Source organism: Schistocerca cancellata, chromosome 5 (assembly GCF_023864275.1).
Source record: "Schistocerca cancellata isolate TAMUIC-IGC-003103 chromosome 5, iqSchCanc2.1, whole genome shotgun sequence".
Classification (NCBI taxonomy): domain Eukaryota; kingdom Metazoa; phylum Arthropoda; class Insecta; order Orthoptera; family Acrididae; genus Schistocerca; species Schistocerca cancellata.
In genome coordinates this window covers 427,678,627-427,706,457 of record NC_064630.1, presented here as the reverse complement: position 1 = coordinate 427,706,457, position 27,831 = coordinate 427,678,627, and the positions used below count along the sequence as shown (strand labels likewise).

General features: G+C 41.8%; 1 protein-coding gene across 1 annotated transcript in view; it reads right to left on the bottom strand.

Annotated features, from left to right (window-relative positions):
* Positions 1-27,549, bottom strand: part of LOC126188581 (pyruvate kinase-like) — a 58,465-nt gene extending 30,916 nt beyond the window's left edge. The window contains exon 1 of the mRNA XM_049930183.1: positions 26,986-27,549. Within this exon, the coding sequence (XP_049786140.1) occupies positions 26,986-27,549 (564 nt within the window). The remainder of the gene's footprint in view (positions 1-26,985) is intronic.
* Positions 27,550-27,831: the final 282 nt, after the last annotated feature.

Below are 27,831 nucleotides of genomic sequence, written 5' to 3'. Positions count from 1 at the left end.
ACAGGAAGTAACTATTGACAACTGTGCTTGGAAAGATCATTGTTGTGCTAAATAAAGTCCAGGACAAAAATAGAGTACCTTCCAAGCCCAAAGAAAAATTGGACGGTAACAGCTTTCAGTGACAATTATGAAAAAAGGCGGTATATTTTTTGGTAAGATTACAGGAAGTACAAAATTGCGCCCAAATGAAACTGCAAAAGTGTGAAAAAACTGTTGGAAAGATTTGGAGCTGATCATATGAGTCAGTGCACCATTTCGAAGGGAGATCTACGAGACCGGACACTCTGAATGCAAATGAGATGAACATTAATGATTTCTAGGCTTCTTCAACCAGGTTAAACAAATTCAGGAAATTACTAAGAAAAGGAAGTTACAAAATTACCATGTTCACCTCTAGAAAACGTATAGAGGACTTTCATTAGTAGGAAATACTATAGGGAAATTAGTAGCCGAGGTGAAGACGACGCTTCTTGTTATCCCCTAAAGGCTGTGTGTAAATCCAGTCAGGTTTCGTGCAAACCGCACTGCATCATTTCGAGAGGGGAAAAAAAAAAAGACATACTCGCTTGTGCAGTCAATGAATGCTATGACACATCGAATAGAGCAGAGGTTTCCAAACTTTTTTTTTCTCTTAGACCACTTTGAAAGTTTTATTGTTTTCGGTAGATCCCCTGCTGCTACATTTCTACCGGGTGATCATTAAGACAGTATAAATTTGAAAACTTAATAAACCACGGAATAATGTAGATAGAGAGGTAAAAATTGACACACATGCTTGGAATGACATGGGGTTTTATTAGAACCAAAAAAAAAAAAACAAAGTTCACAAAATGTCCGACAGATGGCGCTGGACAGCAAAACGTCAGTGACTGCGCATGACAATAGTGTATAAAAGGAGCTGTAATGAGAGAGAGAATCAGATGCGCCAGCAGTCGCAGAATGTTGACGTTACCTGAAAGGGCGCTTTTAGTGAAGCTGTATTATCAGAATGGGGAATGTGCTAATTCAGCGCTACGATCCTATCGCCATAGGAAGGGGATTCGAACGGGTAAAGGTCCGTTGACAAATGCAGCTGTGGCGAGAATGATTTCGAAGTTCTAAGTCACGGGTTGTTTAGACGATAGACCCCATAGTGACCGACAGAGCACAAGGCGTAATGTTGCTGAGACAGTTCAGGAAGAAATGGAGACTGTAGCGGGTTCGTCTATGCACGGGGAAGTCAGCGCTCGTGCAGTCGCACGTCCGGCATTCCATACAATACTGTTTGGTTGGCACTGAGGCGTACCCTCCGGTGCTATCCGTACAAAATCCATCGGCATAATGAACTGTTACCTGGCGATTTAGGCAAGTGGAGGGCATTTGCTGTGTGGAGGGCATTTGCTAATGATAGCGCTTATTAGAACACAGAACTGCTTTATTATTTCAAAGGATGGCGGAAGATGATGATTGGTTGAGTAACGTATTGTGGACCGACGAAGCTCATTTCACACTCCGAGGGCCTGTCAACGCCCACAACTGCAAAATTTGGGCTACCGAAAATCCTAGAACGGTCGTGGAAACTCCATTGCACGACGAGAAAGTCACGGTATGGGTTGGATTTACCACATCTACCGTTATCGGGCCTTTTTTCTTCGAGGAAATGCGTGATTCTGGTTTTGTAACTGCTACCGTGACGGGTGAGAGGTACGCCGATATGTTACAGAATCGCATCATCCCCAGCCTGGCTGATAAACACTTGCTGGAGTGTACGATGTTTATGCAGGATGGCGCTCCACCCCATATTGCTAGACGCGTGAAAGATCACTTGCGCGCGTCGTTTGGTGATGATCGTGTGCTCAGCCGCCACTTTCGTCATGCTTGGCCAGCCAGGTCCCCAGACCTCAGTCTGTGCGATTATTGGCTTTGGGGTTACCTGAAGTCGCAAGTGTATCGTGATCGACCGACATCTCTAAGGATGCTGAAAGACAACATCAGACGCCAATGACTCACCATAACTCCGGACATGCTTTACGGTGCTGTTCACAACATTCCTCGACTACAGCTATTGTTGAGGAATGATGGTGTTTATTTTTAATCACATTAAGTATTTAATCATAAGTATTATTTTAATAAATAGGACACAAGAAAATGTGTTATTTTTATTTTTATTTTTACCACTCCGATGATACAGCATGTCCTGTAAAAAACATCATCTTTGCTTTGTCTTACTTTGTTATGCTAAATATTGCTATTCTGATCAGATGAAGCGCCATCTGTCGGACATTTTTTGAACTTTTGTATTTTTTTGGTTCTAATGAAACCCCATGTCATTCCAAGCACGTGTGTCAATTTGTACCTCTCTATTTACATTATTCCGTGATTTATTTAGTTTTCAAATTTATACTGACTTTTTGATCACCCGGTACTATATTCCCAACGCTTCTAAAATATGTCACGGTCGAGTTCAAACCCTAAATTCGGAGTGCTAAAAATAAAAATAGCACATTTTCTTGTGTCCTATTTATTAAAATAATACTTATGATTATATACTTAAACACTGATAACGTACTAATGAACAATCGACGAAACATCAACAATCAACTCTAAAATGGAAATAAACAATTTAAAAAATAGTCATAATTTTAATGAGACGGATGCACTTGATGAACTGACAGCAAATTATCAATATTTGGCTTCAGTTTCGTAAGGAATAACCTCAGATCTCCACGTTCTTTGATGTTCAATCTGCTCCTATTTTTTTTGTTTATAGGCTGGTAACGACACAAACTTTTTTCGACAAGATATGACGAGGAGAACGCTATCAAAAATTTGGGCTTAGTCACCCGACTCCTGGGGAGGTGGGTGGGTGTGAGTCTGAACTCCCGCACCCATTAGAAGATACAGATGCTTCAGTAGCTGATAAGTGTTTTTTGGCTTTTTTAAAAAAAATCTCACGAGATAGAATAAACTGATCCTAAGATACAGATGCTTCAGTAGCTGAAAAGTGTTTTTTGGCTTTAAAAAAAAAATCTCACGAGATAGAATAAACTGATCCTAAGATACAGATGCTTCAGTAGCTGATAAGTGTTTTTTGGCTTTAAAAAAAATCTCACGAGATAGAATAAACTGATCCTACTTACGAATAGGTGGAAATACACGTACGTTACATTTGCAACCTCTGAATAAGAAACAAACAATTAACTTAATTAAATCACACGTTTAATGATTTAGCGAATATCAAGCGATCGCTTTTAGATTCACATTCAATTATTTTAATGATAGCGCTTATTAGAACACAGAACTGCTTTATTATCTATGTCTCGAAGTGAAGACATTACTATCTATGACTAAGGAATGATGTCATTGTTCAAAGCCGACGAGTTGTATCCCCTGCTTCACTAGACCCAAAAATTTTCTCGCAATTGCCCACAGCCCAGGATATTTTTCGGGATTTCTGCCTGTAGTCAAAATGTTTGATAGCCTTTCTTAAATTTCACCTTCAGCTCCTCATTGGGCTAATCTCAAGTAGCTCCTCTTGTAATACCACATTCGCCACTTCAGTTTCATCAAATGGATTTATGTTCCATGGTGGTATTTCCATCGTCAGAATTTTTTAAAATTATTTTTGAAGTCATGTAGCAGACTAATTACATGTTCAGCATATGTCTGAATATCCTCATCAAGACATTCTGCTGGTGACAAATATGGAGCCGATCGGTGCGGCCGAGCGGTTCTAGGCGCGACCGCTACGGTCGCAGGTTCGAATCCTGCCTCGGGCATGGATGAATGTGATGTCCTTAGGTTAGTTAGGTTTAAGTAGTCCTAAGTTCTAGGGGACTGATGACCTCAGATGTTAAGTCCCATAGTGCTCAGAGCCATTTCAACCATTTCATGAACAAATATGGAAACTGGGAGAATTCATGCCGACTAATATTTTGCTTCATAAATTTCAATTTACCAAGAAAAGCCGAAACTACACCCTTTGTTTTTATTAAATTTGGGCTGTCCCCTTGTAATATTGCAAGTTCACGCCATTTAATTTGTTGAACAAATCCGTCAAGTACTCTATGTCTGTTTTAAATTTCATCAGATTTTCTTTTAAATCTGCATCTTTAGTTTACAGAAATTCTATAACCTATTCGAAAAGTGAGTAAAATCTAGATAAATATGCAGCTTTCGACAACCAGCGCACTTCAGTATGTAAGAGCAATCGTTGGAAATCTTTATCATAAGCATAGATTCTCTTTATTAGTGGACTGTATTATTATTTAGTTGTATTGCTCTCAATGTGAGCAACGCCTTATTGGTCAGTACTGATTCTTATTGTTAATACAAACAATAAGGCTGAGAAGCTTGAAAAGCTATTTATTATAAATTTACTATATCGCTAACAAATGGGCAGATACTTCCTTTTTTCGGCACTGGCCAACACTGAAATAGACTCACTCACACTTTCATTCTCAAAATTACGGAAACAAATGAGTAACTTTTTGTCCTTGACATTCATGCTTATATTAGTGAAGCTTGCAAGTACAGCACAAGTGGTATTTCGTCTCTTACACGGGCGGCACTTTGCAAGTCTCTACATGCGTTGTACTGAATATCGAATATGCTTGTTTTTACAAGTAACAGTCGCTGACCTTAAAATACACTAGGTACTCAAAAAAATTAAGGTGGTTAAATTTTCGTGGACCTCCACTTACAACTTGTGAACCCCCATTTTCTTTCTTTTTTTCTTTTTTTTTTTTTTTTTTTTCCGCCAACGTGGTCCCACGCCTGGTCTCCCAGGCCACTTTGGGAACCACGTATATAGAGCAATGCCTGTGATAAGTATCAGACGATTACTGTTTCCGCAACTTATATCTCTCTCTCTTCAGCAACATCGAGCAAATTTGGACCAAAAGTTAAAAAAAAAGGACTGTTTATCTGCAAAAGTCTTGTAATCGGCAAAATCTGGAAAAATTGGGAAAGATTAATTTTCAGTGTAGCATGCGAAACGTCTTCTCACCATTTGCACAGAATAGGAGTCCATTGATTGCTTTTGTTGGACTCTTGGCTTGGACATAATGACACCTTTGTCTTTAACAGGACGATAAAAAGACTGTCAACGCAATTCGGATTCCACCTGGAGTCAGCCTCCCGATAAAAGAATTTTTCAGCAGTTTAAAGCATTTTTTAAATAACTGTCGGACAATGTAATTTCCGATAGCTCTTTGTCATTTCAGGTTTATCAGCGGAACAGTATTATTAACCTTCAGAAATTTCTGCGTTGCCAGTTTGCATCATTACATTTTTAGAATTAAATCAAGTATGCCTGATATGCAGCACAATGCGTAGAATTGACTGTGTTCAGGGGAAGTGCCTGAATGCATTAATATTTCTTTTATCAGCTGCGCCTAATGTAAGGAAAACGTTTGTTTTCGTCATTCAATTGGGAGAGAATTTTCGCATTTTTGTGCTGACAACAGGGAATAAACGAGGAACTGTTCCACTGGTAGCAAAATATACATTAATCAAAAATTATAAGAGCTGTGCAACAGGTATTGCTATAAAACATGTAATGTCAACAATTAAAATTCCCGAATGATGTAAACAGTCTGTAATGTAACATCATACACTGTCTTGATTTTCTGTCCTCTGCTAGTTACGTCTGTAACAATTACTTCTGCAACAGTTAAGATGTCGTTAGTAACTGCAAGTTATTCAAAAAATTAATGATGTGAGACATTTTTGGTATGGATTAAGAGCTTAAAGTCCAAAGTTCACGTGCGTGCACTTTGGACTTCGGCTTCGCAGCACTACGTTCTTTCGTCAAGGCCACGTCTGCTTATTTGCCGATTCGAGCACTAGACAGGAAAAGCTGTACAAACCGCTGTTATAAGCTGTTCTTTGTATTGCAAAAACGAGTAACTTCAACTCTTTTTTAAATATTTGCAGTGGGCCTTAGCTTATAAAATTTTGACAGCACATTTCTTTCAGTGTATTCCACCTGCGTAAAACATTTCAGGATAGTTCACGACATGTCGGATTGGAACATTCTCTCGTAAGATATGAAACATGAGAGGACTGGGTTGTTGGTGTTTCTTGTAACAATTTTTTTGTTATTCGAATTACATGACACTGTATTGAGAAGGAGAGTTAAAAATGGTGAGCTGGCATGGCATACTTTGATGGCAGGAAATAATGTTTTAGCATAATCTGCAATATATTAGTCGAGCGGCACCAAATCCGGAAACTACTAGTATTGGCTGTACAATTGGCAGACTGGTAGGACACAATATGCAGAAATTAGTAAAACTGGCAGAAAATTTGTAATTTGGCAGAGTGTCAAATCCGGAAATTGGCAAAACTGGCTGCGAAACTGGTAGATCACCAAATCTGGAAATTGGCACATTAGCTAATAATTGGCAATTTGGTAGGATGCTAGATCCGATAACTGGTAAAACTGGCTGTACAATTGGCAAACTGATGGGATACCAAATCCAGAAATTCGTAAATTGGCTGTAAGACTGGTGATATGGTAAACTACCAAACACAAAAATTTGCAAATTGTTTGTAAAATTGGCAATTTGGTACGACGCCAATGCTGAAAATTGGTAAAAGTTGTATGTCAAAATGCAGATGTACCAGACAAAAGAATTATCTAATGTGTAAATACGTTCATTCTTATAGATCTGAATTTACATGAATAATATTCGAATGCTATGCACTAATGATTCCTACAGACAGATTGAACCACTGGCGTTCATGTTAGAGTATTTGTTCGTCATACGTAGTGATAAGGCAGCTCTCATTTATGCTGTCCCTATACACACGCATTTCTGCCGAATAGGTGATTGCTAAATGTATTGCCTAAATACAGTTGTAAGCCCCAGCTTGCTGCAGAACATTCTGTCTGCCGCCGTGTGTAAGCCAGTGCCTAAGCCACTACGCAAGCGTTACATTAAAACAACAGGAGAAACATATTTTTTAAACCACAATGCCGTCAAGCAATATCATAGATCTTAAGAAAAAGAGTCATTGTATCTAATACAAATTATTATCTACCTGTCTATAGTTTTCATTATTTAACGAGGAAATCGGGACACTGTTGTATCATGTCTTGCAGCATATGACTGATCTATTGTCGGTGCTAAACATCGATTTATAACTACAGTGCTTGCTATACACATACGAAGCAGACGTTAAATTGGATAACGGCCTTTTTTTTTTTTTTTTTTTTAGGTATTGTAATACTGAAGTGTAGGTTCAGCGAAAACCAACGCTAGCATGTCCACATGTCGTCCTTGTCAAGTGTGACTAGCCGTACCAAGTGGTGGCTGTCTTTAACACAGTTAGGGGCATTGGTACCAGGAAGTATAGCAAACTTTCACTCCTTTCCAAAAGAGCTAGTGTAATGTACGTGCCCGATGCAAGACAACCACCGTCGAGTATTGAGAATGCGGGATTGCGTATAAGAAAACTGAGATATGAGAGCTCCTTTAGCTATTGTTCGATATACATGACGATTAAACAAAACGACAAAAACAAAGGATGGCAACACATAAAAACCAATGAAACATCTTCCCCAGAAAGAAACTCTGCACTTAAAAAAAATTAATGAAAAAATTGAAAAAAGCGGGTCCTGTAAATCACAACCCAAGGCCATCCACCTCCCATCCGGTACAACTTCTTTAAAACCCGTAACTAACCTCCCCGTCCTTTATATTTTACAAACTCATCTCACAAAAGCTTGGAAAGGACAGAAATTTTCAGGCATACTTCTCCTCCATTAGTACTCATCTAGGGGAGATTGTAACGTAGAAATGCATCTTTCCCCCCTACCAACAATGGCTTTAATAGCGTGCCAATAACCCCCGATCGTGTTCGTACAAGCCCCCACTTCTTGATCTTTGAATTACAAAGTATGGTTGACGATAAGATGGTCGTAAGTTCGACGCCCCAAGAAAAGAAACAATGTTAAGAGAAGAAACAATCAGAAATAATGGTAGACCCCAGCTCGACAAATTTTTCAATTTGTCTTACCAAACACGATTTTGTGCATCGACCAGCAACACCCACCCCACGAACAACAACCTCCCACAAGCCTGTTCTCATTTCCATATTTTCTCTTAGCAAATTGACTTTCCTCAGTTTCGACATACACAGTCAGCCCCCACCGAAGATCCCCTATACTTAGTAAAGTCAGTACAAACTTCCTTACAGAAAGAATACCAATCATCAACACAACTTAGATCCACTCCTGTATCACGGGAACACGACCATATAGGATACCCACACGACCAACAATACGTCACTCGCACAATTCACACAATGGCAACATAGATTTCGCGAACCACGAAACTCGGCGAATGGATCTCCAGATGTTACCGCGCTGACGCGCCCTGGTCCGATACGGAGGGGCTCGAGACAACTTCTTAAATTCGCCACACTGCCGACACCTAACGTGTTCAGGTATAAGACCAACAGACTGAAAATCTAATGTTACTATAGACGTCTTCGCCCACAGCAATGTCAAGAGATCTCGAACTCATTTTTACAGATGGTTGCATACCTACGAATACACGGCAAATACCCGATATTAAATAACCAATAAACTTTAAACGGAAACCAGCAGCTTCGAGAATAAAAATAAGTAAATAAGGAAAACTATCGAATGAAAAATACTGTCTAAAATCAAAACAAAAATCTCCAAAATGAAACCGATCTGCACGCAAATCAACAGAGAAGTGCAACTCCAAGGGAAAAAAATGCACACAAACGGTAAACACAGACGATTCTATTTCAGAGAAACAGAATCTGCCGACAAAAAACTGACAACTCAAAATATATAAAACAAAAAAGGAAAAATAAAAAAATAAGAAACAAACTAAATGGCGAACAACGTCACAAAACAAACGGTACTAGATATTGCGACACACTCTTAACACAAATCAAAGGGAAAATTATATGAAAACAAACAAGAAGCAAAGAACGAAGAAACCGAAAACCAGAGCTTACAAGTCAAAAGGAAAGAAATACATAATTACATATTACTGCGAGAGACTAGACACAACTTCTACAGATGAAATCTCAAACGTAATAGTAAGTCCCCATTTACTCCAGAAAGCAAATTTGAAATACGAAAGTCACTCCAAAAGAAATGCACACTATTTTTTTAAAATTCATTTTTTCTACATGTTGAAAGTTTTACAGTGTGTAGATACATCCTTTAGGAACAATATTTTCGTTTCTCCACATAATTTCCATCCCTCTCAACTCCCTTACGCCATCTTGGAACCAGCGCCTGTATACCCGCACAGTAAAATTCTGGACCAACCTGTTGTAGCCACTGTTTGGCAGCATGCACAAGGGAGTCATCATCTTCAAACCTTGTTCCACAAAGAGAGTCTTTCAGCTTCCCAAAGAGATGTCACATGGAGCCAGGTCAGAACTGTAAGGCGGGTGTTTCAGTGTTGTCCATCCAAGTTTTGTTATCGCTTCCGTGGTTTCTTGACTGACATGTGGCTGTGCATTGTTGTGCAACAGCAAAACATCCTGTTTTTGCCGATGTGGTCGAACACTACTCAGTCGAGCTTGAAATTTCTTCAGTGTCGTCACATATGCATCAGAATTTATGGTGGTTTCACTTTGCATGATGTTCAAAAGCAAGAGTCCTTCAGAACCGAAAAACACCGCAGCCATACCTTTTCCAGCAGAAGGTGTGTTTTTGAATTTTTTTTCTTGGGTGAATTTGCTTGATGCCACTCCATTGACTGCCTTTTCGTCTCTGGTGAAAAATGATGGAGCCATGTTTCATCACCTGTCACAATTCTTCCAAGAACATTCTCATACTGTTCCAAATGTTCGCTGCATACCGTTTTTCTTGTTTCTTTGTGAACCACTGTCATTATCCTGGGAACCCACCTGGCACAAACCTTTTTTAACGCCAACATGTTCAGTAATCTGCAACACTTCCTTTGCCTATCTCAACATAGAGTGACACTTCGTTCACTGTGATGCGTCTGTCAGCAGTCACCAATTCGTTAACTCTCTGCACATTGTCTGGAGTGTGTGCAGTACGAGACCTGCCGCTGCGTGGACAATCCTCAATATTGCCGTGCCCGCTTCCATCACGTAACCTGCTTGCTCACCGACTAACTGTACTGCAATCGACAGCAGCATCTCCATACACCTTTTTCAACCTCTTATGGATGTTTCCCACTGTCTCATTTTCACAGAACAGGAATTCTATGACAGCACGTTGCTCTTGACGAACGTCAAGTGTAGCAGCCATTTTGAAGACATGCTGTGATGGCGCCACTCACGGGAACAGGTTGAACTAAGTTCGAAAACAAGTGGGAAGGATGTATCTACACACTGAAAAACTTTCACACATGCAGAATGAAAACTGTATTTTTACAAAAATAGTGTGCATTTCTTTTGGAGTAACCCTCGAACATCGAGCGTGCACGACTTCATACAACAAATCGGGGCTCACGAGAAATTGAGGCCTCGCAACGAACTTGTGACATGCTAGTCGGCTTGTCTGCCACACTCCAGGGCTCACGTGAAACTAATATGCAGTCGAAAACGTTTCCCCTAAAGGACTTAACTTTGTAGCCGCACGGGATTAGCCGAGCGATCTAAGGCGCTGCAGTCATGGACTGTGCGGCTGGTCCCGGTGGAGGTTCGAGTCCTCCCTCGGGCATGGGTGTGTGTGTGTTTGTCCTTAGGATAGTTTAGGTTAAGTAGTGTGTAAGCTTAGGGACTGATGACCTTACCAGTTAAGTACCATAAGATTTCACACACACACTTAACTTTGTAGTGTGGTATCGAGAGCTGGCATGCATAAACACGCAATCAAGAATTATTAAGCTCGCCTGAAATAATAACTCGCCCCCCAAAGGATATGGCTGCTGGCACTCGTAAGACGTGCAGTCCAAAATGGTTCAAATGGCTCTGAGCACTATGGGACTCAACTTCTGAGGTCATTAGTCCCCTAGAACTTAGAACTAGTTAAACCTAACTAACCTAAGGACATCACAAACATCCATGCCCGAGGCAGGATTCGAACCTGCGACCGTAGCGGTCTTGCGGTACCAGACTGCAGCGCCTTTAACCGCACGGCCACTTCGGCCGGCTAAGACGTGCAGTATCACATATCTGCATCCCTACTCTGCAAACCACCACGAAGTGCATGGTAGAGGGTAGATCCCAGTGCACCAGTTATTAGGGTTTCTTCCCGATCCATTCACGTATGGAGCGCACGAAAAATGATCCTTTGAATTCCATTGTCCGTGCAGTAATTATTCTAATCTTCTCTTCACCACCCCTATGTGAGCGAAACGTAAGGGGTTGCAGTATATTCCTAGAGTCATCATTTAAAACCGGTTCTTGAACTTTGTTAGTATACTTTCTCGGGATAGTTTATGTCTATCCTCAAGAGTCTTCCAGTTACGTTCCTTCAGCATCGCTGTAACACTCTCTCACGGGTCAAACTAACCTGTGACTGTTCGTACAATCCTTCTCTGTATATGTTCAATCTCCCCTGTTAGTCCTATTTGGTACGGCTCCCACACCCTTGAGAAATTTTCTAAAATGGGTCGCACAAGTGATATGTAAGCAGTCTCCTTTGAAGACTGATTGCACTTCCCCAGTATCCCACCAATAAACCGAAGTCTATCGCCTGCTCTACACACAACTGAGCCTATATTATCATTTCATTTCATATCCTTTCAAAGTATTTCGTCCAGGTATTTATCATAGTCATAGGATACTACGTTTTTTCGTTTGGTGAAGTGTACAATTTTACATTTCTGAATATTTAAAGCAAGTTGCCAAGCTTTGCACCACGTTGAAATCTGATCAAGATCTGACTAAATATTTATGCAGCTTCAGCTTCTTTCAGACAGCACTTCATTGCACAAAACTATATAATCTGCAAAAAGTATGTGATACTGTTAATGTTCTCCACAGGGTCATTAACATAAAAGGGTCCCAAGACACTTCCCTGGGGTACAACTGAAGTTACGTCTACATCTGACAATGACTCTCCATCCAAGATAACATGCCGTATCCTCCCAACCAGAAAGTCCTCAGTCCAGTCACAAATTTCACTTGATACCCCATAAAATCGGACTTTTGTCAATAAGCGTAGGTGTTGTACTAAGTCAAATGCTTTTAGAAAACCAAGAAATGCTGCATCTACTTGACTGACTTGATCCAAAACCTGCATTATGACTTTTGAGAAAAGTGCGAGCTAGGTTTCACATGACCGATGTTCTCGGAATCCATGCTGGTTGGCGTGGAGAAGGTTAATCTGTTCAACATACCTCATTAAGTTCGAGCTTAGAATATGTTCTACGAATCTACAACAAATCGATGTCAAGGATATTGGACGGTAGTTTCGTGGACCATTTCTATCACCCTTCATGTTGTCGTGTGTTAGCTGTGCATTCTTCCAACTACTGGACACTGTGTTTTGATCGAGGGATCTGCAGTAGATTATAGTTAGAAGACAGGCTAACTCGGCCGCATATTCAATACAGAATCTGATAGGGATTTCATCGGACCCTGGAGTTTTGTTCAGCTTTAACTATTTCAACTGATTTTCAACACGACTGACAATAATACTGTTTTCACTCAGCTTTTCAGTTGTAAGAATATTAAATTGCGGCAATTTTCCTGGGTTTTCCTTTGTAAAGGAACTCTTGAAAACGGAGTTAAGCATTTCAGCTTTTACTTTGCTATCCTCTGTTCCAGTTCTTATCTCATTCGCTAGACACTTGACACTAACTTTGATGGCACTAACATCCTTTATATACGACCAGAATTTCTTTGGGTTTTGTGAAATATCGATTGACAATATTCTGCTGTGATAGTCACTGAAGGTTTCACGCATTGTTCTCTTTAAATCCAAACGCGTTTCATTCATCATCTCTCCATCCATAGTCCTATGCTTTGTTTTACACCTATTATGAGGTGCTGTGACATGCACGCCACCGCTGGTCTCTCCCGTGGGCCTCGCAAAAATAACGCACTTACGTCACTATTAGTAGCAAACAAGTGGCATAGCATCTTACGGTAGACCTATATAGCTCAAAGGAATACAGCGATACCAACCACAGAGCCACAAAAGCACCACGACATATTCGACGAACAACAAAAACAAATTCCCCCACACGGAAGCGAACAAAAATGTACAAAAACCACTCAAGTGGAATCTCAATATACGCTGGGGTTATATAACTCAAACGAAGGTAACAATAGCAGACATCCACGTTGCAAGGAAATTACATAATCGAAAAGCGACGTACGGTGATTCTTCCAGAATAAACCGAAAAAATGCAGTGAACACTGATTGTTTCACTCGCAGCAATTTAATTTCTGCTCTAAGATTCCTGTGTAACCTTACGCTCGGAAATCGTGCTCAATTCAGACATAAACCGCTCCGTATTTGTGTAAAAAATAAAAATATAACCGCTAACTCCACCGCCAATTAAAGCTATGCTTCCTGTTTACAAACACCATAGATAGCACAGGAAACTAATACAAGTGCAGATAATATTTAATAACAGTTCGCTTACATCCTTCGCAACGTAAACTAATGACGTCATACGGGACGTGAAAGCAAACGGGTGGAATCGGACCTTGCTCTTGACCCGATTTCTTTACGATACACATTTCATTTTCACTTCGTACTGCTATCGAGGTTTCCCCTACAGATATAGAACTTTTTTTGCAACACTCGATTCGCGTTCTTTCCGGTAAATACATAAATATTATACTTCTTATAACTATTTCGATTTTGCCACTGACAAGTAAACGCATTGAAACTGCGTATCAGAGTCTCCATTTGAGCTGTATAGCTAAAGCACATTTCCCGATAGTAGCTACGATTCATTTACAATAATTTTTAGTCCATACTGTGTGTCATGATAGCCATTACATCTGTAGAATATGTTTTTACAATATCGATTCGTTTTATTTCCACGTATTGTTTCTGGTATTTTACGAGACTGAGTATATTAGTTGGAGTTAGAACTATTTTTTCCTACTTCAGATAATACTCGTGGTCGAAACTGTCTGTGCATTTTACCTTTCAAGATGACGTTATGGCCACCGTGTTGTTTATGAAGTTTGTCGCACTTTCACTACGTCACAGTCTAATATGAAGCGCTCCGTAAACGGTCAGTAATATTGTAGAGTTTATTTTTCCTGAAGCACAACGATATTTAACGTCTAGGGGTGAGACTGAGAGCTTGCGCAATAATATTGATAACACTTAAAAACTTCTCAAATATTTTTCACTGCCTGGAAATATTGTGCTGTGGGCAATATTAACAAATATCCTTGTCAGTCTCTCGCGTGCTACAGACTCTGGGATATCATTGTTTGTTGTTGTTACGGTGCTGAAAATGAGCTCAAAATAAGACGAAAGAGCAATATGTTTATAGAGCATCAAAATGTATAAATAACTACCGGCATTATGGGATGTTAATGCAGAGGAGTACAAAAACGGAAATGCTTATAATGAATCGTGTGATTTGCTGCTCAAAAAATACAGGGAAAGCCCACGAAGGACGATGTTTAAAACATAATTAAAGCAAAATTATTACAAAGCATATATAGATGTTTTTGTGTGTGCATACATTACCTATCTGAAAACAGTCGTTTAGTACATGCACTATTGCGTGACAAGTTTCCATAACTATAAGGTGAACCTGTACTTGTAAATTTAAAGTGTTCGAAAGAACTGCCACATGCAATACATTGTATCATAATACATAATAGGTAAACGAACACTTCGTGAAATTATGTCTCTCGCTATACAGTTTTGGTTTTTGATAATAGGGATCTGAACATCCGCAAAAATCTGACCTCTGTGGGAGCGTGAGGGGGGGGGGGGGGGAGTGACTGCAAGACTCTGAAATTTCTATTTCTGATGTAAATAAATTGGTCGGTTTTTGGACGTGTTACTCGTCCCGTGTTACTCATTATATCCCAGAGACAAGGCGGTTATCCACTCAGTATTTACTACAAGTACATTACTTAAATATTGTACTTAAAAGAACAAACAATTTATAGCAACTGCTAAAGCTATAATACTATTGTCTCAGACTCAGTCACGTGGTGCTACATTTGGCTAAGCGAGAATTTTAGCAGAATCATGGGAAATCACTTCTAGTAGTGTATAAAAATTTTGCGATGGATAAAAATAGGTCGTACAGCAGATTCCAAGGGGAGGAGAAGGTTGGGGGAGGAGGGGGGGCTGCCTATGTATGGGGACGCCTACGTATATTGACAATCATTTTCAGTAATGTATCAGATGTTGGGCCGTCAACACACAAAAAGTTGCGATTTTTTTTTCAGCCTCAAATCTCTCAGTAAGCTGAGTGATCTTCGACTTCTGCTTGCAATGAAGTAGAGCAATTATCACAGCAGCAACGACTTTATCGTCAACATTTTCGAACCACTGTTTAATTGCACAATTTTATTGAGCTGTATAGAGAGAACGTCAATAACATTGCACAATGTTATTAAGCGTCTAGGGCCGGTTTACAGTCGTGACATTGCGTCTCGTTGTTAGCCGCTGCAATAGCAGCGTACCAAGCGCCCAGGAAGCGACGCTTCTGAATATGATGAGTGCGAATATTATCGTCTACACTTCCCACAACGGGTAGTTTTGATCGCTGCAGTTCCAGCCAAATCAGTGACTGTGGGACATAGGAAACCTGGATGGCATAAAACACCTACATTACTTACCTAACAAACGCGCCAAAACATCTGTAGCAGGAGGGAGAACCACATAGATATGACAATAAAACGTCAAAAGCAATAAAACTGTTCCCCAACATAGATGAAACTAATTCCACAGCTATCCCTACATCTTAGTAACAAACAAAAGGAATCTCCGCTTTTGAAGCGAAGGTTATTACATTTACAAAAATTTTCGTGTGTTTTAGAGAGTCGAGAGATGTGTATGAATGGATGAATCATTAAAGTCCGCAATTTTAAGTATCAAGAAAAGTGCGTATTGTAATAAGAACAGACAAAAACAGTGAGAAATGCTTCCCACGCATGAAATATGTGTTTATATTCTCTTGTTTTTTGCGGAGTAAGCTGCAGTCATACTCATATTCGAAAATGTTTCTTCGTAAGTAAGTTGTAGCTTATGTCATTGAATCAGTGAGATTCGGCTGTTTTTACATTTATTTGACAAAAATTCATGTCTCCTGCTAATTTACTAATGCATGGAACGTAGAAAAACGTAAGTATTTCGTTGATTAAGCAGAAAATAGTTAAAACGTAACATTAGTCTTACGACACATGTATCTACTTCCTCAACGCTTGGAGAGCTAGTGTCGCTACAGTTGTCAAACGGTAACAACTTTCGCAGCAGAAGGTGTCGCGACTGTGTGTATTAGACTGTGACTACGTCACTGGTCTAAACCGACGGCTAGTATTGCAATTTCCTCTTCATCCGAAAAACAGTGTATAATACCGCAGTCTAATACATACAGTCGTCTCATTCTCTAGCGCGAAAGTTTACCGTTTGACAGCTGGAGCGAATCTAGCGCACCAAGCGGTGAGAAAGCAGAGACATAGGTAGTAAGAATAATGTTAGGTTTTAATTATATTTCTACCTAGTTAACGAACTAGTTATGTTTTACGTTCCATGCATTAGTAAATTACCAAGAGAAATGAATTATCGTCAAATAAATGTAAAATCAGCCAAAACTCACTGATTTAGTGACACAATTTACAATTTATTGTTGAAGAAACATTTTCGAATATGTGAGTATAATTGCAGCTCGCTCCGCCGAAAACAAGAGAATATAAACACATATTTCATGCGTGAGAAGCATGTTTATGTCAGGCATTCCTTGACACCTAAAAATTGTTTTCGGACTTCAGTGATGCGTCCATTCTTACACATCACTCGACTTTCTAATACAGAGACATTTTTGTACATGTATTTACTTTTGCTTCAAAAGCGAATGCGTTGAAGATTCCTTCTGTTTGTTGCTAAGATGTACCGAAGTTGTGGAATTAGTTTCATCTGCGTTAGGAAACAAGTTTTGTTGCTTTTCACTTTTTAGTATCACATCTATGTGGTTTTCCCTTCAGCTATAGATGTTTTGGCATATTTGATACGTTAAATAATGCAGGAATTATTTTCCATCCAGATTTCCTACGTTCCACAGTCACTGATTCGGCAGGTACTGTAGCGACCAAAACTTCACGTTGTCGGGTAGATATACTGTGTGTTTGAGCCGATGGTCTGGTCTTCTAGTGTTTAATAGCAATTTCTGGTTATTATCAGTAAACGACATACTTCAACAAATATCTGCACGTTCCAAGAGAAACGTAAATAAATTGTCCTGTAATGTATTGCTTTATACATTCCACGGTCCTTAGAAAACTCAATAATGACAAATATGGTGTCATTTTTTTGTTATTGTCGATCTTTATGGTACTACATATGCTCTTATTGTAAAAATTATTGAAAGACGTGCACTTCATTCACCATTCAGTGCTCGTATTTCATATATCTAATCCCAGCATTCTGGTACTCGGGAAAGTAATAATTCAGTTTGTCTCACGCTGATCTGTGAGAGGAGCTTGGCGCCAGGAATTTTCTTTATTTATGGGCGAGGGCAGCAGTCTCCCTAATAGCCATTATGGCTCCCCGTTTCCTATCCTTTTTCCGATCGCAAGGGTAGCACATGGTGTCGTTTGAATGTTCAGTAGTGGTCAAAGTTTCTCCTGTTCTCAGTTCCCCAACCTGCCTTACCAACCTTGTAAACGCTATTTCTGCTCAATTTTAACGTCGCGAGGTCGCCTCCCTGTGAAATTCCGGTCCTATGAGTGGCCAGTTCAGGTGCGCGCCCGTTTTTCGCGGGCGGGCGCCAACCGCTCCTCCGTGGATGGGTGGTGGACAAAGGGGCAGTAGGGCAGCCTCTAGTGCAGGGGCGGGCAAACGTTGCACGCGGCTCATGAGCACACAGCGCTGCACGTGTGCTGCTCGCGTGCAATCGTCGAATGGGGCAGTGGCGACAGCCGGCAGGTTGCGGCAGTGTAGTACCAGGCTAAGTTGCGGACGTCGCTGCGTAGCGACCACCACGTAGTGAACGTTGTATTTCAAGAACCGGAAAATGCAGAGTGAAACAAGGAAACGGAGAAGCGGAGATTTGCTATCTTTTAAAAAGTAATGGGAGAATGATTTTTTCTTTGTGCAAGAACGTGAAAATTCTAAATGTTTAATATGTGGCAGTATTCTCGCTGGTCAGCGGAAGTTTAGTATTGAAGGCCATTATAACAAATTTCAGAAGGACGAGTACAATTTATTGTCGGATTCTGAGCGGATGGGGAAATTGACTGAGCTTAAGAAGAGCGATCTGACGATACTAGATGAATCTGTCGTAGTTGCTGTGATCACGAGGGATCTGCGACATCCTTTCGTCATGTCTCTCATCTAACTGATTTAACATTTTATGGAGCACTGTTTTCAATTTTTCAGGACGACAACAATAATAGCCCAGCGGTAGGTGCAAGTTATAAGATTACGCTTAATATAGCGAGAGCCGGAAAACCATTTGCTGAATTAGTAAGTGTCGGTTAAGAGGAAACATCAGTGATGAAAATTTAAGTAACTGTTTGCGTTTGTCTGTATGTAGAAGTTTTGTTCCACTCCACCTGTGATAATTAAATAAAACGTATCGTAGGCAATAGGTACTCTTTCAAAACACATCTTTCAAGCACTCCTACTAACCTTATTTTGTTCCACTCCAACTGTGATAATTAAATAAAACGTATCGTAGGTAATAGGTACTCTTTCAAACCACGATATCTTTCAAGCACTCCTACTAATCTTATTCCTTCATTCAATAAAGCAAGCTAGGAAACAAAACGCATTGCAGGGGAAGGAGCGGACAGAAGATATGGTGGGGAGGGGAGATAAGCGGGTGGCCAGCTTGCCCCTGTGTGCACGCAGAACGACTGTTAACTGCACGCGTGCAAGTGCACCGCACACGTGCAGGATTCCTGCCCGCCCCTTCTCTAGTGTGACCGTGCCGGAGATCGGAGGTGCCGCTTCCAGGAGATGAAGTTCGGTAAGCATGAGCGCCGACGTGCACTGTAGATTCGCGCCCTGCGGCCCAGCGGGAACCTGATAGGTCATTGTGAATAGTTTCGCGTCTTGCGGGTTTTATTGCTTTAGTACGGGAGGCTACCGAGCGATTCACGCACAGTAGCATCTTCTTAGTCTTTGGCTAATTCCTGGTGGTGGTCGTTGCACGTCTGCAACCCCTTCCTTTACTAAATGGGATTCTATTTGATAATACGGCGATCGTTACTGAAATTCCCTTCCTCCTGCTATCGTGGCGTGTTATGAACGTACGTTAGGGCAGGCTGCTGAACTCGAATCTTTCTTCCCCCCACCCCCAGTTTGGTTGTATTATTGTTCGATTCTCAACTGTTCAATAAATGAGTCCGTAAATCTTACATTCTCCCTCTTTCCATACGTGAACTCATCCCAAGTGTAACAGAATAACGCGGAACTATAACGGTTGCTATAAGGTCGTGCAGGTCTCGCGCCACTAACGATAGTATAAAGATTCGATATACGCGCCTGGCACGACCATTGCACGTATGGCACTGATAGCAGTAGTAATCATGTTCAACTATTCCCCATTGATAAACTGGGAAGTGTTCACGGCTCCGTGTGAGTACGTGAGCACTAAATCAACTTGATGTGGTGGAAGTAGTGGCCTCTGTTTTGCCTTGCTGGTTTGTTGTTGTTGTCGTGGTCTTCAGTCCTGAGACTGGTTTGATGCAGCTCTCCACGCTACTCTATCCTGTGCAAGCTTCTTCATCTCCCAGTACTTACTGCAACCTACATCCTTATGAATCTGCTTAGTGTATTCATCTCTTGATCTCCCTCTACGATTTTTACCCTCCACACTGCCCTCCAGTACTAAATTGGTGATCCCTTGACGCCTCAGAACATGTCCTACCAACCGATCCCATCTTCTAGTCAACTTGTGCCACAAACTCCTCCCCAATTCTATTCAATACCTCCACATTACTTATGTAATCTACCCATCTAATCTTCACCTTTCTTCTGTAGCACCACATTTCGAAAGCTTCTATTCTATTCTTGTCTAAACTATTTATCGTCCATGTTTCACTTCCATACATGGCTACACTCCATACAAATACTTTCAGAAACGACTACCTGACAGTTAAATCAATACTCGATGTTAAGAAATTTCTCTTTTTCAGAAACACTTTCCTTGCCATTGACAGTCTACATTTTATATCCTCTCTACTTCGACCATCATCGGTTATTTTGCTCCCCAAATAGCAAAACTCCTCTACTACTTTAAGTGTCTCATTTCCTAATCTAATTCCCTCAGCATCACCCGACTTAATTCGACTACATTCCATTATCCTCATTTTGCTTTTGTTGATGTTCATCTTATACCCTCCTTTCAATACACTGTCCATTCCGTTCAACTGCTCTTCCAAGTCCTTTGCTGTCTGACAGAATTACAATGTCATCAGCGAACCTCAAAGTTTTTATTTCTTCTCCATGAAGTTTAATGCCTACTCCGAACTTTTCTTTTGTTTCCTTTACTGCTTGCTCAATATACAGATTGCATAGCATCGGGGAGAGGCTACAACCCTTTCTCATTCCCTTCCCAACCACTGCTTCCCTTTCATGTCCCTCGACTCTTATAACAGTCATCTGGTTTAGACAAAAATATCAAAAATCACGGCCCCCACGGCAAGGAATAGTAACCTGTAAAATAAAAAGTAGCCACAGCTTTTACACTATGTTACAAAATCATTATAGACGATAGCATTCGCACTCATCCGATATCGCTTTCAGAAGTTTCGATTGCCGGCCACTTGGCACGCTGCTATCGCCGTGGTAACAAAAACGAAACGGAGTGTCACGCCCATAGACTAGACCGCACGTTGGCGCTAGTATCGCGTCCTCACACTGAACGTGACAGAAGCCGCCATGTGCAGGGAAACAGTACGTAACCATGGTTCGTTCGTGTGCTGCTTTTAATTGCAACAGTAAAAATGGAAGCAAATACGAAGATGGAAACTATGTTACATCTCACATGTCAGTCATTTCTGGTTGTTTGTTACTTTCTATTACTTGTATATAGTATTTTCATGGAGAAATAACACATCATGATCGTTTGTTTTTGTTTAGAATTCCCCTTACAAATGATTTTCTAAATCGGAAACAGATTGTTGCTACTCGGAGAGAGAACTTCCAACCGACAGCAAATCATTTGCTGTGCTCTCTTCATTTTGAAAATTATGTATGGAAAATTATGTAAACAGAAGTCAACTGAAGGACGATGCTATATCGACAGTATTTGGATTTCCAACTCATTTGAAAAAGGTATAGTGTTTGCAAAGACAATTAATGCAAATGCTAAATGTAGGTGACAGCAGATTGTTCTACAGCCTAACTAGGTCTAGTGAAGCAGGGGATACAACCCGTCGGCTTTGACCAATGACGTCATACATTAGTCATAGATAGTAATGTCTTCACTTCGAGTCATAGATAATAAAACAGTTCTGTGTTCCGGATAAGCGCTATCATTGTACATTAAAATTATTCGCAATGATATTGAGGTAATTTGGAGTATTAGTTTGTTATTGTAGAACAATTTATACTGTCTTATTTTCTTTTATAGGAATGGATTTGTCTCTTTGTGGGTATGTAATTTTCGTTGATGTCTGTTTAGGCGAGCTTCAGTTATTCCTCAATATTTCCATGCACACGGTAAGTTCACTTTACCATTCGCTTCTTTCGCTGTATTTCACTATTTTGACATATTTCACTGTTTTATTCCACAAATATGTCTATTTTCGTGTTGTGAAGTTCGTAATAGAAATTTCTCAGCTGACGATCTTCTTTCGTTTCCCAGCACTAGCATCAGTACGACATTTTCGAATGTCTACTTGCTATATCACAGGCGAAACCCCTGACACAACTGAAATTTGTATCCCGTCCTTCACTTCGCCTTTACACCGACACTATATATGTCAGTTGGCGAGCAAGATACAAATGTTGCGTATAGCTATATAGCTCAAGTAACGAATGGGATACTATTAGCGTCCAAGGCAACAAGAAAACTGTACCCTATAGTGGAGTACGGGATACAAATTCTACCTGTGTCGTCTTTTTGTCTCCGTGTAGTTCAGTTATGGTACAGGTTGCAAACGTAACACGTCTATTTCCACCTTTTCGTTACCAGTGTGCATATACAGGGTGTTACAAAAAGGTACGGCCAAACTTTCAGGAAACATTCCTCACACACAAATAAAGAAAAGATGTTATGTGGACATGTGTCCGGAAACGCTTAATTTCCATGTTAGAGCTCATTTTACACTCCTGGAAATTGAAATAAGAACACCGTGAATTCATTGTCCCAGGAAGGGGAAACTTTATTGACACATTCCTGGGTCAGATACATCACATGATCACACTGACAGAACCACAGGCACATAGACACAGGCAACAGAGCATGCACAATGTCGGCACTAGTACAGTGTATATCCACCTTTCGCAGCAATGCAGGCTGCTATTCTCCCATGGAGACGATCGTAGAGATGCTGGATGTAGTCCTGTGGAACGGCTTGCCATGCCATTTCCACCTGGCGCCTCAGTTGGACCAGCGTTCGTGCTGGACGTGCAGACCGCGTGAGACGACGCTTCATCCAGTCCCAAACATGCTCAATGGGGGACAGATCCGGAGATCTTGCTGGCCAGGGTAGTTGACTTACACCTTCTAGAGCACGTTGGGTGGCACGGGATACATGCGGACGTGCATTGTCCTGTTGGAACAGCAAGTTCCCTTGCCGGTCTAGGAATGGTAGAACGATGGGTTCGATGACGGTTTGGATGTACCGTGCACTATTCAGTGTCCCCTCGACGATCACCAGTGGTGTACGGCCAGTGTAGGAGATCGCTCCCCACACCATGATGCCGGGTGTTGGCCCTGTGTGCCTCGGTCGTATGCAGTCCTGATTGTGGCGCTCACCTGCACGGCGCCAAACACGCATACGACCATCATTGGCACCAAGGCAGAAGCGACTCTCATCGCTGAAGACGACACGTCTACATTTGTCCCTCCATTCACGCCTGTCGCGACACCACTGGAGACGGGCTGCACGATGTTGGGGCGTGAGCGGAAGACAGCCTAACGGTGTGCGGGACCGTAGCCCAGCTTCCTGGAGACGGTTGCGAATGGTCCTCGCCGATACCCCAGGAGCAACAGTGTCCCTAATTTGCTGGGAAGTGGCGGTGCGGTCCCCTACGGCACTGCGTAGGATCCTACGGTCTTGGCGTGCATCCGTGCGTCGCTGCGGTCCGGTCCCAGGTCGACGGGCACGTGCACCTTCCGCCGACCACTGGCGACAACATCGATGTACTGTGGAGACCTCACGCCCCACGTGTTGAGCAATTCGGCGGTACGTCCACCCGGCCTCCCGCTTGCCCACTATACGCCCTCGCTCAAAGTCCGTCAACTGCACATACGGTTCACGTCCACGCTGTCGCGGCATGCTACCAGTGTTAAAGACTGCAATGGAGCTCCGTATGCCACGGCAGACTGGCTGACACTGACGGCGCCGGTGCACAAATGCTGCGCAGCTAGCGCCATTCGACGGCCAACACCGCGGTTCCTGGTGTGTCCGCTGTGCCGTGCGTGTGATCATTGCTTGTACAGCCCTCTCGCAGTGTCCGGAGCAAGTATGGTGGGTCTGACACACCGGTGTCAATGTGTTCTTTTTTCCATTTCCAGGAGTGTAGTTTCGTTAGTATGTACTCCAACGTGATCAAATTGTAAATTTTCACAATCAACATGTGTGCGCTGACGAGAATCCGCACGCAATTGTGCAATCACGTCATCAACACAGATTTTCTGTGAACGTTTGGGCAGGCATTGTTGGTGATGTCTTGATTGGGCCCCATGTTCTTCCAGCTACGCTCAATTGAGCACGTTATCATGATTTCATACGGGATACTCTACCTGTGCTGCTAGAACATGTGCCTTTACAAGTACGACACAACATGTGGTTCATGCACGATGGAGCTCCTGCACATTTCAGTCGAAGTGTTCGTACGCTTCTCAACAACAGATTCGGTGACCGGTGGATTGGTAGAGGCGGACCAATTCCATGGCCTCCACGCTCTCCTGATCTCAACCCTCTTGACTTTCATTTATGGGGGCATTTGAAAGCTCTTGTCTACGCAACCCCGGTACCAAATGTAGAGACTCTTCGTGCTCGTATTGTGGACGGCTGTGATACAATACGCCATTCTCCAGGGCTGCATCAGCGCATCAGGGATTCCATGCGACGGAGGATGGATGCATGTATCCTCGCTAACGCAGGACTTTTGAACATTTCCTGTAACAAAGTGTTTGAAGTCACGCTGATACGTTATGTTGCTGTGTGTTTCCATTCCATGATTAATGTGAACTGAAGAGAAGTAATAAAATGAGCTCTAACATGGAAAGTAAGCGTCTCCGGACACATGTCCACGTAACATATTTTCTTTCTTTGTGTGTGAGGAATGTTTCCTGAAAGTTTGGCCGTACCTTTTTGTAACACCCTGTATAGAGGTCAACGGAAGTCTGGTATACATATATTACATACATAGATTCTTCTGTCATCAGTAGTACTGATATGTACGTAAGAAAGGACTGTTAGTAATAGCAGAGACGAAATAAACAACACATCTACAATTTGTATCCCGTGTTCCACTTACCGTTTACTGAAGCGGAGGATACGTCGTTCAAGTGAAGAACAGGACAGTAATGCTAGTGAAAACGAAGAAATCGACTTACGACAAACTCATATTCCGTACTGTACTTAACCAACACACTTCGAGTGAGCTTTTAATTTGTATCCGTTGTTTCCTTTACGGTTTAGTGAAGCAGGGGATACATAGTTCAAGTGAACAACAGGACAGCAATGCTAGTTGAAACTAAGAAATCGACGTACGCTGAACTTGTATCCCGTACTGCACTTAAGCAATACAGTTCTAAAGAGTTTCGAGATACAACTGACATACACGTAACGCAATGTATTCTTTGCTAGTAATATATTTCATTCATTTCTTTTCATTGTATTTTGCGGAAAAATACTAAGATACAAACACTCGATATCGTTAACGTGAAAATGCGTCTGGCCCTTATATATGTGAAGTACAGTTTTTCTGTCTTACATTCCTTTGTTTCTGAACATTCTTCTCAGCTCTTTCATCTTTGTAATACATGCTCTCTGGCCAATTCTGATATCATTGGTCAAAGCCGACGGGTTGTATCCCCTGCTAAACTAGACCCGCCTAACCTGATGTCTATATTTATGCCTTATACTGTATCTAATAATCTTTCTGCTGCAAAAATTGCAAGTTACATACGGAAAAAGTTGCAGTGTTAGATTACAGACAAAGGTACTTTGTTGCATGTCAAGTACTTATATTGTATTTGCACATAAATTACTAAAAATACTATGAGGGTTAATGTACTAAGTTGAACTGAATGAAGAACTAGGCACATGATAGGTATTTAGATTTTTAATCAAATATATATTAAGTATGAATCATAGGTAGGTCGAATAATTGCGTTTAGATACTTAGCATGTGTTGTCAGGTGGTGATTATACTTCGTCAATGGTCAAATATTTGATCAAATGTTGCAAACTCAACCACTTTCAGAGGTGCTATCAGTGCGAATGAAATTCCTACGGTATTTAAAGTGATATGGGTTATTACAATTAATCATACCAATATTCGAGTGTAGACAATACTGTGATAAACAAAAGTAAGCGTGCAAAATGTACACAGTAGTCGGCAAAAAGCAAACAGGAACTGACAGGAAAATTATGTGAATTAAATAATAATCGTACTGTACTTTAAAAGTTTCACGTAATTATCTAATGCAAATAGCTCGATGTAAACTCGCTCCACCTTGTCAGGAAAGAGCCTTACATTCTTAAATTTCGCGTCTCTATGCAGGCGTATTTCGGAAATTAGGTAACTTCATTCATTTAAGTATACTTTTAAAATAGACTCGAATACTTAGTATTTTTTTAAACAAACATGTGCTTAATTTGTGCTTCAATTTGCTCTTGTTGCGTCTCATATACTTCAAATCACAACTCCAGTACAGTGTGTTAACTGTAAGACGGCAGAGTTGTGTGGGGAGTGCGGGGAGAGGAGGTAGCAAGCATTGGCTGGCACGGTGAGTGGAGCCGGGGGGTGGAGGGGGGGGGTGAAGCATACGAAAGGCTTGGAAGTAAAACTCGCTTTAAATGTTGTTCGTAAACGAAACTGAAATCGTCATGTATATTAAAATCTATATATATATATATACATAAATGAATGTATGTATGTTTGTCTACTATGCATTCTCAAACCATTCATCCGATTATAATGAAACTTTGGTGAGTTGTTCTCCGAACGCCTGAAAAGAGTAATGGAAGCAATTTTTTCTGCTCCCTTTCGCAGCATTCAATCACACGCAATATAATTTTGCGAGCATCGCTACGTAATACTGGTTTCCTTCTAACCGTAGGCCTACCGGTAGGGGTTGTTGGCGACTCCCGAGATGGGCCAGCAACTGCGTCTTCACTCATTTTGATAATGTTTAGCACAACTGCACGATAAAAACACGCAGAACAGTACAGCGCAAAACAATAACGAAGCAGACGACAATGGCTACCTTGTACAACACAGTCAGCTACGTAATGTTGGCAGCAGTCGCAACTGCGTGTCTACCGAAGCCTCCCGACGTTTACCGACTTCTACCGATTCAGGACTAGGGAAAGGTCTGCCATCTAAAAGTTTACACACTGTACTAGGATTCATCCCTGCAAATGGCGGCGATCAGCTCCATCAATTGGGATACAGTTGCCTCGCTTCTCCGCTACGGCGTGGTAGGGGCTCGGTCACGACTGTTCCGCTAGACTGTGTACGATACCTACCTCTTTGACAATCATCGAAATGCGCCCTTCGTCGAGCAACACCGTGTCTCCGACGTTGACGACACTGGTAATCTTCTCGTAGTCGACGTAAAGGTTGTCGGCAGAGCAGGATTCGGAGTACTGCCTGTCCGTGGTGAGCGTGACGACGTCTCCCGGGTCGAGGTGTATGGCGGCGGAGAAGCCGCCGGACAGGTGGCCCGTGTGGATGGCGGGTCCGCTCGTGACGAGCGCGGCCGAGATGGGCCAGTGCAGGCCGAGGCGCGCTCCACGGCGCGCCGCCGCCTCGCGCAGCGCCTGCAGCACGGCGGCCAGCTGCTCCAGGCTGCCGCGGCTCGGGTCCAGCCGGCACGTCGTCAGCCCCGCCTCCACCAGCCGGTCCATCTCCTCCTCGTTGACGCACTCCGGCGACACGGTGCACACCGTGGCCGTGAGGCGCCGCGCGCGCTCCAGGGAGCCCAGCCGCAAGCTCGCGTTGTGCTCCAGCTGCGTCGCCGCGTCCTTCCAGCCGCGGGCGCACCCGTCGCCCGACGACAACCACGGCGGCTGCAGCGGCTCGTCCCCCATCGTCACTCTCGACTACTCACTCACTTTTATTTTCGGAGAACCTCAATTTCGGATAGTGGCAATTCATTTGCTCAGATCCACTGGGATGTTTCTATTGCCTAAATAAACACGAGACGTTGTTTGCAAGTTCCGTACTTCTCAGATCTTATATATCCGAGCGTGAGATTATGCTACAAACTGTCCCCACCTGTGAACGATTTTACAAAATATGATAGAAAGAATTGAAAAATCGAACTGTTTTCTTAGAAACCTAACTCAGAAATCACATTCTTCGTCGAAAAG